Source organism: Lagenorhynchus albirostris, chromosome 2 (assembly GCF_949774975.1).
Source record: "Lagenorhynchus albirostris chromosome 2, mLagAlb1.1, whole genome shotgun sequence".
NCBI classification, from domain to species: Eukaryota; Metazoa; Chordata; class Mammalia; order Artiodactyla; family Delphinidae; genus Lagenorhynchus; species Lagenorhynchus albirostris.
Genome location: NC_083096.1, coordinates 153,597,585 through 153,612,007, shown reverse-complemented (window position 1 = coordinate 153,612,007; position 14,423 = coordinate 153,597,585). Strand labels below are relative to the sequence as shown.

The 14,423-nt window shown below is 42.0% G+C and overlaps 1 protein-coding gene across 4 annotated transcripts; it reads left to right on the top strand.

Annotated features, from left to right (window-relative positions):
• The first annotated feature begins 5,729 nt into the window (after positions 1-5,729).
• Positions 5,730-13,005, top strand: EXO5 (exonuclease 5). 4 transcript variants are annotated; one of them, XM_060140417.1, is made up of 4 exons: positions 5,730-5,947; positions 6,497-6,600; positions 6,736-6,827; positions 11,502-13,005. In XM_060140417.1, exon 4 carries the CDS (start codon positions 11,511-11,513, stop codon positions 12,621-12,623), a length of 1,113 nt encoding a protein of 370 aa, XP_059996400.1. In that variant the 5' UTR covers positions 5,730-5,947; positions 6,497-6,600; positions 6,736-6,827; positions 11,502-11,510; the 3' UTR covers positions 12,624-13,005. The 4 variants fall into 4 exon arrangements, with proteins under 4 accessions (XP_059996400.1, XP_059996398.1, XP_059996399.1 ...); XM_060140415.1 differs by having other exon boundaries at positions 6,497-6,666; positions 6,771-6,827; XM_060140416.1 differs by lacking the exon at positions 6,497-6,600 and having other exon boundaries at positions 6,771-6,827.
• Positions 13,006-14,423: the final 1,418 nt, after the last annotated feature.

The following is a 14,423-nucleotide window of genomic DNA, read 5'->3' as shown; positions in this document are numbered from 1 at the left end:
CATAGAGGTTGGATCAATTTATTTTCCCACCAGCAAGATACAGAACTGTGGGAACCATATCTGGTGCTGAAGCATCTCCTGAGCCAACAGCCCCATCATCCATTAAAGAAGTATCAGCTTCTCTCAATAACATAGCCTATAAGTACCAGCCGAGCTGCATCCCCATAAAGAGCGGCACTTGCCATCCCTGGAGCCAGAGAGAAATCTGCATGTTATCAAATAGACCAACCAAAGTCTCAGCTGGAGAAGGAGAAGACGTCTCTCCACCAACTGTTACAGCCCCTGACTTCTGAGTCTGGAACTGTCTGATGAAGTAGAGTTCCTTTAAAGAGACTGATCCACCTGCCGTAGCAAGTATAATCTTGGCTGCAACCCCTTTGGAATGGAGGAAAACTGACAATGGAGTCAGGGTACTTAATATAGCAGGATATACCACAGCTGATTAACTGACCATACGTAGCATTTTACAGGATGGCTGTGTTAGCTAGTTACAGTTCACATGTGGAAGGAGACAGAAACGAGGTAGGACACGACTTTCTAATTAATAAACATTAATTAATGAAGAGAGCATTAATTAATTAGTTGACATTGCTTATTATGTGTGAAAGCTGACTGCCAAGGTCAGGACCACAGTAATTTTGTATATGTTCATTTTTCATTCTGGTAAAGTTTTATTAAAGTTTTAGTGATTCTGTGAAATGTTGATGGATTTCCCCTCATCTTCATCCCCACAGCCACTACTCAGTTATAAACCAAAGCCTGGCACTTAAGATCCTTCATTACATCTAGTTGTACCTTACAGCTTCCTCTTCCATTTACTTATCTCCTTCCTCTATGGGCTCTGACTACACTCAAATATATTAGTTGAGAATCTTTAAGTTACAAGTAACAGAAATCAACTGAGGTTAGTTAAGTCTCAAAGAGAGGTGTTAATAGAGGGATATTGGGGTATCTCATGGAATTCAGGGCAGCGATACATTATAACAGTGGACTGAGATCAGGATCTGAAACGCTTTGGAAAACCCAGGCAGTTTTCTCTCCATCTCCGACCTCTGCTTCTTGTGTTTTCTTCATTCTGGCTTTTCTTTTTTGTTTTCAACACCTCATTGCAAATCACGGTTACCGTCAGCTTTAGATTTTACATATATTCGGTTTCCATCACTCAGAGAAAAACTGTCTTCTCTTTCTCACTTCTTATCTCAAAATCATGGGGAAGCTCTCTTACTGGCCCAGCTAGGTCAGGCGCCCACCACTAAACAAGTCAACTGTAGGCAGAGATCTCAGCTTCTGTGGGAACCATGTGGATGATGTGGTGGTGAATGGGGCCGGGGAGCGGGGGGGAGGTGCTGGAGGGGCAGGAGAGCAGAAGAAAGGGTTACTGTTCATAGCATTCCATATCCTACTCACTCTTCAATGCTGGCTCATCAGATCAGAACTTTAGAACTGGAAAGGATCTAGGAACTCACCTAATTGAAACTTCTCTCTTTATAGATGAAGAAATGGAGACTCCCCTTCTTTAATTACTCACATCTTTTCACCTAAGTCATATTTTTGAGCATTTTTTCCTCTAAGTTTGTTAGCCTGGCTTTCCAAACACTTGCCCTTAATGGCTGAACATAGCTGCTTTTCGCCATTGTAAGACTTTTACTTCTCAGATCTATTGCCCCAAGGAAGTCTTTCATAAATTATGCTTCAGAGCCTACCCACTGGCTTTGCCTTTTATCAGTGCTTATTCATTCATTCGATTTATCCCACAGGAACTTCTCCTTCTGTTGGTTATGTGAATGTTCTTCCCCAGAACTGTGTGCTTAGGCATAATTCTCTTCTCAAGCTAGACATTTTGTCTGATCTTGTTAACATCCGAACGCCTCTTACATCTACATCTATATCTTACAAATCTCTCCTGAGTTCCAGGAGAAAACATTATGTTCAATATCCCACTGGATATCTCCACTTGGGTAACTCATAGTCACCTCAAAGTGTGTCCAAAACTCAACTCAATTTTTTCAATAAAGTCTGTATTCCTTAATCCAGGAAGTGGTATCACCACTCATCCAATTCTCCAGTTTAAACTTCTCCCTCTCATCCGTCACCTTTCCCAATCAGTCACCAGGTCCTATACATTCTGTTCAGGATCTCTTCAGTTTATATCCTCTGCTCTATTCCCATTGTCAGTACTTTAATCAGGCTCTTAGCATTTCCTAACTGCTTAAATAGATTCCTAAATATTTTTTATATATCTAATCTGGACTCATCTCTCTGTCATCCCCACTGCTGCTAGAGTGGTCACACTAAAACATATAACTAATCAAATTATTGCTTGAAATCCCTCAATGGTTTCTTATAACTTGAAGCTAAATGTCAGATTCCTTAATAGAATACTTGGTATAGAGCACTGCCTATTTTTCTAGTAGTGGCTCCCAAATTTCCCCCCAAGCGTACTTCTCTCCAGCCATAAACATATTATGGTCCTCCAAATATTCCATGCTATTTCATGGTTTCTGGTGATCAACTATGCTATTTTTTCCTCCTTCTGCCTAACTTCTTTTTTAGCTCCTACTCATCCTCCCAGATTTAGTTTGTGTCACATCTTCAGGGAATACTACACAAAATCTATGAAGTTTTGGATGAACAATTGAAGTCTTGGCTGAATTTACTAAATAAATATCTAGGCCTTATCCTACAGGATTTTTGACTAGAGAGTGATAGCAAGGGATTTTAATTTTATAAAATTACTCTGGAATCACTATGGAGGACCATGGCTCAACATGAAGCAATAGCCAGGGCTATTCAACTTCAATTTGCTTCACACTGTTGCTTGCTACACTTCCTTCTTTTCTTACCCTTGCTACCATGGGTTTGCACCTAAAAAAAAAAAAAAAAAAAATCATCGAATCCTTGCCTCAGGCTCTGTTTTCTTGAAGACTCTGGTTAAGACAAGCACACAGCCCCAATTTGAGTAATCAGGGCCAATTGGACAATTTCTGGACTTATCTTTGAGGTATTAGGGAATGGGCTTCCTTTTCTTCCACTGGACACAAATCTGGAAGACTGTGGCCCTGGAAGCTACTGGCAGTGGAAGAGGAGAAAGACTGCCTATAAATGCAAAAACACAGAGGAAATAGATCCAAGAAATGGAGAGAGAAAACTCAGTTCTGGTCTCACTGTTTGACATCTGGATCAAGCCTCACCTGAAGCTAGAGCTCTTGGGTTTTCAAACTGATAAATGAATAAAACCTAATAGATTCAAGAGTTCAAATGTCCTACATCTGAGGCTGCCTGTTTTAGCAGAAGCATGGCCCAGTCTTACATCCTTAACTCATCCCCAGCTCCCCCAACTTCCTAGCTTAGGGCTACCTTTTCTGGCTTTCTCCAAATAAGCAATGCCCTTTTCAATTACCAGAAACTGGTGTTTGGCTAAAGAGAGGCTGACCTTAATACTGGGAAGAGAAGTCTCTCAAATACAGAATATTATCAGTGGGTTTCTCTTAAGCATATAAAAATTATGTCAATAATTGTTCTGTAAGGAACCCAAACTTGAGCAAGATAAATTCCCTGCCCTTAGGTCTGATGCTCAAGAGCAGCACTGTCCAAGAGAAATATAATGTGAGCCACAACACAAATGCGAACCACATAAATAATTTTAAAATGTCTACCAGCCACATTAATGCAATAAAAAGCAGTAAAATTAATTTTTAAAATATATTCCATTTGATACAATATATCCAAATATTACTATTTCAACATGTAATCAATATAAAAGTTATTAGTGAGTTAACTTTTTTTTTTTACTAAATCTTCAAAATACAGTATTTTATAGTTACAGCAGATGTCATTTTGGACTAGCCACATTTCAAATGCTTAAGAGCCACACGTACCTAGTGGCTACTGTGTTGGACAGTGAAGCTCTTGAGAGCATTCATATAGATAAACACTTTTATCATATAAACACTTCAGTGGAAGACTGTAATCAGTGTGATTTAGAGATACAAATTCTACCCTCTGAAAGAGTAAGGAAAGTAAGATGGAAAGAGGAAAACAGACAACTTGTGTCTAACAGTATTTCCCATATTACAGATATCCCTGGAGGTGGAGGAACTAAATCAAAGGCTTTTGTATACAGATGGACCTTAAATGCCCCGACTTCTTATGATAGCCTTTTGGGGAAAGGCTATCATAATTTCAGAAAATTTCATTTTCTGAAATTTGAGAATGAAAGCTTTGGGGAACATCGTCCTGCTATCTTGGAAATTTCTTTTCCCCACGGCATGATCATTTCTGAATCGCTTCTGCTTCACTCCACCAATCAGCATTGCCCCTCAAACTCCGTTTGAAGATAACAGGTCCATGTGTGAGAGGGTTGAGGAGAGGCTTCTGTGCATTGGGAATTACATCCTGGTGAAGGAAAGTTATACTTGGGAGGAGGTAGAAACCTCCAGCCTCAATACAGCAATGCCCACCCATATTTCACTTGATGTGTAAGATTCCCCTCAACTTTCATATTTCCAAGAACAAGGACGTTTTCCTACACAACCACAAAATCATTTTCATACTCAGGATATTGATAATTGATTGATACTATTATCTAATATATGTCGCATTTAAATTCTCCCAACTGACCCAAAATCTCCTTTGTAGTTTTCTTTTTTATTTAACTTTTTTTTTTTTGGCCGTGCTGCCCTGCTTGCGGAATCTTAGTTCCCTGACCAGCGATTGAACCCAGGCGAGGGCAGTGAAAGCACTGGACCACCAGGGAACTCCCAACATTTTTGTATTTTTTAAAAAGAAATCGGGGAATTCCCTGGCAGTCCGGTAGTTAGGACTCGCTTTCACTGCTGGTGCTGGGGTTCAATCCCTAGTGGGGGAACTAAGATCCGCAAGCTGCGAGGCCCAAAAATAAGTAAGTAAATAAATAGATTTAAAAAAAAATCTTTCCCTATTCTGAAGTCCAAAATGTATTTAGGTTTTTAATCCTCCTGGAATTGATATTTGTGATGAAGTGAGACAAGGGGTCTCATTTTATACTTTTTTTCATAAGGATACCCTGTTGTCTCAGAACCTTCATTGAAAAGGCCATCTTTTTTTCTCCATTGCTATGCGATGCCACCTTTGCCACAAATCGTTTCCAAATATGTGATGGCTGTTTAAAAAAAAAAAGCGATGATTGTCATAAGAGTCAGACAACTGGTTTTCTCAGGAAGGAGGCATGGGAGTGTATTTGGGAATGGCACGACACTATTTTTGCCCTACATGATACGTCTGTTCAACAATTATTATACTCACCTTTCTATTTCAGAATATAATTGTGTTATATTTCCCAATAAAAGGGTTAATTAAAAAGCAAGCAAATAGAAAAAAGAAATACATTGATGAGACGAGCGTCAGCATCTTCGAAAAGTGAGTTCGTGGCTGTTCTCTCAGCTGGGAAAGTTGGTGCGAGGTGCAAAGAAAGGCGTACAAGGTGGCAAAGCGCAGACGCAGCGCTAACGGGCAGAGGCCAAGTGCACCGCGGAAAGGGACATGCCCTAGACCTTTCCCCTACACTGGCTTGGCAGTAGCCGGGACCCGCCAGGGTGGGAGCTTCTTGGTCAGGTGACGGCGCAGTTCCGTCCCGAATGAACGCACACGCACAGCCAGCGACCCACAAGGACGACCTCCGCAGAGGCGGAACAGCATCAGGACCCTCCTCCGCCCCGCAGCTAGCGGGATTCGGGTCTGAGCCGCAGACGCGCGAAGACTAAGCGGCGCAGCTGAGGCCTCCGGGAGGGGGCGGACCTTGGGCAGCCGCTGGGCATTCTGGGCCTGGTGTCCAGGAGGCTTTTGTGCGAAGCGCGAAACCAGAGGTCCTTCGCCTGTCTTGCACTTGCGTGTCCGGGGAAAGGGTCCGGGAGCCGTTCCGAGGCCGCGGCGGAGCCGGTGGAGTCCGGGGTTCCGAGGCATATCCCAGGTTAGGGGAAGGCCGGCGAATGCCGGTGGCGGGCTGAGGGGCTGCGTTTTGGAACTCAGGGGATCTGTCTCCGCGGGTGCCGCGTCCCCCCAACTCCCTTTCTGGGTGGGAACGGCTCCGGGGCAGCGGCTTATCGCGTCTGCTCCTGTGGGTTCAGGACCTTTCGAACTTGGAAGACCCTGCTGTCGGCTGGGACCCCTTCCCAAGTCCAGCAATCCTTTGCTCCGTCCTCCAGTACACTGTAGGGAGGTGCTCAGTAAAGTTTCGGACATGCATGGAATTCCCGGGGAGACAGTGGTTTTGGGGCCGGTGGGAAGGTCTCCGCTGAAGGCTTTCTTGGAGCCCACAAGGCCGGGCTGCACCGAGCAAGTCAGGATGTTGAGCGTGAAGGCAGAGGCAGTTCCGCAGGCAGCAGGAACCCATCAGAGGGGAAAAACATCTGATCTGAGGTCTCTGCCCGAGCTTCTGGGCCGAAGTTGGGGCTGGAAGAGGAAACTGCTCTCGGAGCTCCTGGGGGACCTTCGTTATTGCTGACCCTTTTACTTGCAGGGAGCGGGGATTGGATCAAGTAACGGCATCCAGGGTATGGGCAAAACGAACAAGTCACGGAGAATTTGCCTTCGGAGCCAGGCAAGCTTTACGTAGGATCTGGGGTGAGCAACAGTCTGTGCAGTGTGAATCAGAGAGGAGGAAACGCCGCAATGTGAGGGACTGGTCAGGTGAGAAAGGACCAAAAGTCTCTGTTCTAGCAAGGCCCAGAGTTGCTAATCTGGATTCTCCGATTGCAGACCTGTTCTTTCAGAGCTCTTTCTTCCTCCCCCAGCCTTGTCATTTCAGCATTTTACCTTTCCTGTGAGGAGGAAGATCAGCCAAGTCCCAGGTGAGTAGAAGTTTCTTCTCTCCTAAAATTTAATTTGTCAGAGGGAATAGGTGTACTATCTCATCTCTCCCTTGAGAAGGAGAAGGAGATCCACATTTGTTGAGTGCCAATGTGTGTACTTTGCCATCACTCAGTTGTTTGGGTAGCTGAGTATGGTTGGAAGGAGTACTCTAATTTTAAAGATGTGTCAGTAGCCTCAGGAAAACTGCAAACTTGCCCAAGAATACTCATAAGGCAAGTAGCATACTAAATACTATTGACCTACTCAGGTTCAGAATCCAGATCTCTAGGACCCCCAGACTCTTGGCAGCATGCTGGTGTTTCCCAAACATCTCATTCACTTACCACCTATTTCTACCATACCTATGTACCACATATATTGTTAGTCTCATATTTTTAATTTTTTACTTACATTTATTTAAAAAATCAAACTTGTGCTTAGAAACACTACATATGAAATTATGCCTTTGAAGAACACTCTAAGCTTTATATTTATTCTAAGATGTTGATCCATGTGCCACGTAAATCATCTCCTGTCAAAAAGATACAAATTGAATTTGGGGACAAAGTGCACACTGCATCATGCCCTTGCCTGGATTTTTTCTGCATAGGAAAGTCCAAGCAACACATTGAGTCTAAATTGTCCATCCCCAGTGTATTGTTTTTTCCTTTTAGGTAAATAATTCCACAAAGAATGCTCTCCTTTTGTGTCTTCTTCTTTTTTTTTAATATAAATTTATTTATGTATTTATTTTTGGCTGTGTTGGGTCTTGTTGCTGTGCGCAGGCTTTAATTGCGGTGAGCGGGGCTACTCTTCGTTGCGGTGTGTGGGCTTCTCATTGCAGTGGCTTCTCTTGTTGCAGAGCACAGGCTCTAGGTGCACGGGCTTCAGTAGATGCAGCCTGTGAGCTCAGTAGTTGTGGCTGGCGGGCTCTAGAGCGCAGGCTCAGTAGTTGTGGCGCATGGGCTTAGTTGCTCCGCGGCCTGTGGGATCTTCCTGGACCAGGGCTCAAACCCGTGTCCCTTGCATTGGCAGGGGGATTCTTCATCACTGCGCCACCAGGGAAGTCCCTTGTGTCTTCTTTACAAACATTTCACTTACCTGTTAAGAGCTACCCTGTTTTGAGTGTTGTATGTAAAACAAGTAGCAAGTCCATGCATTTCAGGAGCTTACGCTCTCTTTGGGGAGTTAATAGATACATACGAAATAATTGAAACCAGTACTGTCCAATAGAACTTTGTGTGACAGGGAAGTGTTCTATATCTGTGCCTTATAATGTGGTACCCACCAACCACATGTAGCTACTGAGCACTTGAAATGTGTCTAATTTTATTTAATTTTAATTAAATTTAAATAGCTGCATGTGACTGGTGTCTACATATTGGATAGCCCAGGACTGGATATTTGAAGTAAACTATTTTCAAGGTCAGTTGATTTGGATTTAGTGCCCTCCCCTGCAGCGGGGTGGGGGTAGGGGGCAACCCGAAGTATACGTGTTAATTGCCATTTAACTTTTGTTTCTTGGTGGAGGGTAAAGATTCTATCCCAGTTTCAGGGACTTCATAGTCCAAATAGCATTACTCATTTTGTATAAATTTATTTATTTATTTATTTTTGGCTGTCTTGGGTCTTCGTTGCTGCACACGGGCTTTCTCTAGTTGTGGCGAGCAGGGCTACTCTTTGTTGTGGTGCACGGGCTTCTCATTGCAGTGGCTTCTCTTGTTGCAGAGCACGGGATCTAGACGCGCAGGTTTCAGTAGTTGTGGCACGTGGGCTCAGTAGTTGTGGCTCACGGGCTCTAGAGAGCAGGCTCAGTAGTTGTGGCCTACGGGCTTAGTTGCTCCACAGCATGTGGGATCTTCCCGGACCAGGGCTTGAACCCATGTCCCCTGAATTGGCAGGCAGATTCTTAACCACTGCGCCACCAGGGAAGTCCAACATTACTAATTTTGAAACTATCATCATCTAAGGCACATTTATAGTTTAAGACACTTGTGTAAACGTGCAGCTTCTGTGTTTTATTACTGTTGAAATATCCTATAAAGCAATAACTTTATAGGATATACCCAGAAGTCTTAGCATAATATTACTTTGGTTCATTGCAAATAACTTGTTTTCCAGCTATCTGTGTTTTCCTTCATTAGGGACATTTAGACTATTTAAAAATTAGTTAAGTACAATGATAACTAATATTAATACCATTTTCAAAGTATCAGTTGTTAAGTTTTTAACATGGGAGTTGGTACATACTGCTCTTTCATTGCTCCTTAGAGTAGCAAGGAGGAAGCTTCGCTCACAGTTTTTACCTCAATCAGCTTACATTCTGTGTCAAGTTATTTTCTTGTCACCCAAAGTCAAAATACTAGTGGACTGCTCATACCTTGTTTTGTTTTTTGGGTTTTTTTTGTATGCAGGGTTAGATATGTGAAGTAAGAAGGAAGGCTTAAAAAGAGTATCTTCACAAGATAATTTGCCTAGTTTCTTTTTTTTCATATTTTAATTTTATTGGAGTATAGTTTTTTATTTTACATTTATTTATTTGGTTGCGCTAGGTCTTAGTTGCAGCAGGTGGGCTCCTTAGTTGTGGCTCACCAGCTCCTTAGTTGTGGCATACAAACTCTTAGTTGCAGCATGCATATGGGACCTAGTTTCCTGACCAGAGATTGAACCCCGGCCCCCTACATTGGGAGCATGGAGTCTTAACCACTGCACCATCAGGGAAGTCCCTTTATTAGAGTATAGCTGATTTACAATGTTATGTTAGTTTCAGTTGTACGGTAAAGTAATTCATATACATATACATATATTCATTCTTTTTTAGATTCTTTTTTCATATAGGTTATCGCAGAATATTGGGTAGAGTTCTCTGTGCTATACAGTAGGTCCTTGTTGGTTATCTAAATATCTTATATATAGTAGTGTACATGTGCTCACCCCAAGCTCCTAATTTATCCCTCCCCCACTACTAGTTTCTTTTTTTCTGACCAGGGATTGAACCTCGCCCATGGTAGTGAAAGCCCGGAGTCCTAACCGCTAGGCCACTAGGGAACTCCCCTAGTTTCTTAAGATTAAAAATACTTGAGAGACAAAACAATCAAACATAATGTATGGTCTTTGTTTCCTGGTTTAACGAAAAGCTATCCAAATGTTTTTTAGGGCAGCTGAGGAAATTTGAATATGGACTGGAGTATTAGGGAATTATTAATTTTGGTAGATATGATAATATTGTAGTTAATGTAGGAGGCTTCTTTGGAAATGTATGTGAAGCATTTGTATTTGAAGCATGATGATTTCTGTAATTTATTTTAAAATAGTTAGGCTAAAAAAAAACACCTGAAAGAAGCAAACACAGCAACATGTCAACAGTTATTTATCTAGATTGTGTTCATTGTTCTATTCTGTCTCCTGTGCTTGTGAAATTGTTTGCTGTAAAAAGGGAGAGTATTTGTCCCTCAGTAGAGCACTGAGATATTGGGTGTGAAGCACTTGGCTCAGTGTCTAGCACACAATAACTGTGCAATAAATATTCACTATTATTTATAGCAAAATACAGTAATATTTTAAGAGTTTTCACTTACATATTTTCCATCATAAGCTAATTTCTTGTGGAGGGAGAAAATAAACTTAGTGGGAAACACCAATTTCTATAGTGTTAGGAGGAATTTATACAGTCAGTAAAGTAAAACCCACCAAGAGCTTTTTCTTCTTGTCATTTTCTTAATATATCTCAAACACAAAAAACAACTGATTTCCACAAGTTGCTGTGAATATCCTCTCTCGTTACTTCATGCTATTACTTCATGAGTAGATCTATTTGTATTTATCTGTAGTTAGTCTTTGAATTTTGCCACACTATGTTTCTGAGAACTACATTTAAAAGCAGTCATTGTAGGGCTTCCCTGGTGGCGCAGTGGTTGAGAGTCTGCCTGCCAATGCAGGGGACATGGGTTCGTGCCCTGGTCCAGGAAGATCCCACATGCCGTTGGAGCGGCTAGGCCCGTGAGCCATGGCCGCTGAGCCTGCGCGTCCGGAGCCTGTGCTCCGCAATGGGAGAGGCCACAACAGTGAGAGGCCCGCATAACGCAAAAAAAAAAAAAAAAAAAAAGCAGTCATTGTAGAGCTGATTTTTCTCAAGGAACAGTTTGTTATTGAGATTTATTTTCCTAGCCAAGGACTTTGTATCAAAAGAATTGTAGAAGTGGTCCATGGTAAACTGGCAAACATTGCTCCAACATTTATAATGATCTACATTCACTTAAAAAATGAAATAATGTCCCAAGTCAGTAGAATTTTGAAGGAAAAAAGGCAAACCTCAAATTTCCTTTTAAATGAAGAAACTGAGGACAAAGTAGGTGATTTGCTTAAAGTCACATATGGTATGTTAGTACCAGATTCAGTAATAAAACTTAAGTTTTATTTTGCCCTTAAAAATTTTTGCCAAGTATTCATATATGGATGATACAATGAGTCTTATTGTTGTAAATTGTACCCGTAGTACAACTCCATAGCATTACTAATTGGTCATAAATAAATAAGCATCTTTAAAGACTGTATATAAATAATTAGTCGTGATTCTTTTTTACCTTATTGGAATTTGAAAGTGCTTTTGAGAAATTTTTCATTTGGGTAATGCATTTCTTTAACATGATATGCACGGCCTTTGCCCAATCCAGAGCTGTGCCATGGCAGAGACTAGGGAAGAGGAGATGGTGTCAGCAGAGGCCTCAGGGTTCTCAGACTTGAGTGACTCAGAGTTTCTGGACCTGGAGGATACACAAGAGTCAAGTACTTCACATAACAAGCCTGGCCCTTCTTCTGAACTCCCTGGGAAGGATGGCAAGCTCGTAAGCTTACCAACGTGGAAAAGAGGATTGGATGTCTTGTCACCTATGGAAAAATTCCATCTTAAATATTTGTATGTCACTGACCTGTCTACTCAGAACTGGTGTGAACAGCAAATGGTATATGGGAAGGAGCTTCCTGGTTTCTTGACACCTGAGAAGTCATCTGTTTTGGACACTGGTGCCAGCATCCACCTAGCTAGAGAACTAGAAGTTCATGATCTTGTGACTGTCCCCATCACCTCTAAAGAAGATGCTTGGGCAATTAAGTTTCTGAACATATTATCGATGATTCCTACCCTGCAGTCAGAAGGGCGCATCAGAGAGTTTCCAGTGTTTGGAGAAGTGGAGGGTGTGCTCCTTGTTGGAGTGATTGATGAGCTGCACTATACAGCCAGGGGGGAACTGGAACTGGCTGAACTCAAGACACGCAGGCACCCTGTGCTCCCTCCAGACGCTCAGAGAAAAAAAGACTGTTTTCAGGTCAGCCTGTACAAATATATCTTTGATGCCATGGTACAAGGGAAAGTGACCACTGCTAGCCTAATCCACCACACAAAATTGTGTCCAGAAAAGCCATTGGGACCTTCAGTGCTGAGGCATGCCCGGCAGGGAGGCTTCTCTGTGAAGTCCTTGGGTGACCTCATGGAGCTGGTCTTCCTGTCTCTAACACTGTCTGACCTCCCAGTTATTGATATGCTGAAGATTGAGTATATCCACCAAGAGACTGCCACTGTGCTGGGTACAGAGATAGTGGTCTTTGAAGAGACGGAGGTGAGAAACAAAGTGCAGCACTATATGGCCTACTGGATGGGACACCGAGAGCCTCAAGGTGTTGATGTGGAGGAGGCTTGGAAATGCCGGACATGCACCTATGCAGATATCTGTGAGTGGAGGAAGAGCGGTGGGTTGCCCAACTCCATGCTAGAGCCGCAAGCCGAAAAAGCCAAATGAACGGAAGATAGACTTTCAGGAACTTTGATCTTTCCTGCTCCTAATGTACTCAGCAGAGTGAAAGAGGACCAGTCTCTGAGCTTCACTTCCATGGAGAGTGTTCTTATTTTGGTTCTTTTCATATTTCCTCAGCCTCTTACCACACAAATCCAGGACCAAGGCTCAGGGGTGAGTGGGAGAGATCTGGGATTATGCTGTCCCTGGAGCTTTGCCGTAGATTGCCAAGAAGACAGATGCTTATCATGGCTGGAGCAAGGTATCCTTCAGCAATCATTGCTTTCCTAAGAAGATTCATCTCTTCAGTTTCTTTTAAGTCTCTTCCCTATTTTTTCTCAATCAGGGTTTCTACATTTTATATAATGAAATAAAATGAAACACTGTCCAGGTTGGTTGAACTGGATTTTTTCATAATCCCAACCCTTCAAAGAGGACCACCAGAATAGTTGTGTGTGCATGTTATTCCAAGCCTTTAAGTACATACATAAACATATTTCTGAAGTAGTGAAATGAGCAGAGCAGGAATTTAAAAGAAGCCTAATACATATGCTCAAAGAAATAAGGAAAAATGAAGCAGGAACAGGAAGTCATAAAAAATGAAAATAGTAAAAATGATATTAATATTTACAAAAGAATGTATACGTGAGTGGAAGTTTGTATTATCTTCAACCCCACAGGTACCCATCATCATCTCCTACTCTAAGACCAGAGCATAAGTGATGCCCTGGAATTAGACAGACCTGGACTCTATTCTTTACTAGCTTGGGACCTTGGGAAAGTTTCTAAGCCTTTTCTGAGCCTCAGTTTTCCAATATGGAAAATGGAGTGATGGTAATTATACTCACCTCATAGAGTTATGAGGATTAAATGAGATGATGCATGCAAAGAGCTTAGGACAGTACTCAGCACAGCAGAATCATTCGATGATTCAGTATATGGATGGCGCTGCTGCTACTGCTGCTGCAGCTGATAATAATGAAGATAATGTTGATGATAGTGTAAGTTGTTTCTAGTCCTTTGTTTCATTCATCTCTTTTTCCATTGAGCAACATTCTCAAATATTTTGGTCTCAGATCCTTTGCATGCTTAAAAATTATTGACGATACCAGAGACATATTGTTTATATTGGTTTTATCAATGATATTTACTATAGGTCAAAACTGAGACTCTAGGGCTTTCCTGGTGGCTCAGTGGTTGAGAGTCCGCCTGCCGATGCAGGGAACATGGGTTCGTGCACCGGTCCGGGGGAGCGGCTGGGCCCGTGAGCCATGGCCACTGAGCCTGCGCATCCGCAGCCTGTGCTCCGCAATGGGAGAGGCCACAACAGTGAGAGGCCCGCGTACCGCAAAAAAATAAATAAATAAAATAAAAGAATAATAAGAGAATATAATGAACAACTTTATGCCAATACATTTGACAGCTTAGATGATACAGAAAAATTCCTTGAAAGATACAAACTACCAAAGCTCTCTCAAGAAGAAAATCTGTAACCCGAATAGCCCTATATCTAATAAAGAGATTGACTTTGTAGTTTAAAACCTTCCCAGAAAGAAAACTCCAGGTCCAGATGACTTTACTGCTGAATTCTACCCAATATTTAAAGAAGAAATAATACTAAAGTCTACACAAACTTCCAGAAAATGGAAGAGGAGGGGAACTTCCCTACTCATTCAATGATGCCAGCATTACTCTAATACCCAGACCACATATTACTGGTAGACCAGTATAGCCTATGAACATAAATGCAAAAATTTTAAACAAAATTTTAGCAAACAGAATCCAACAATACAGAAAAAGGACATG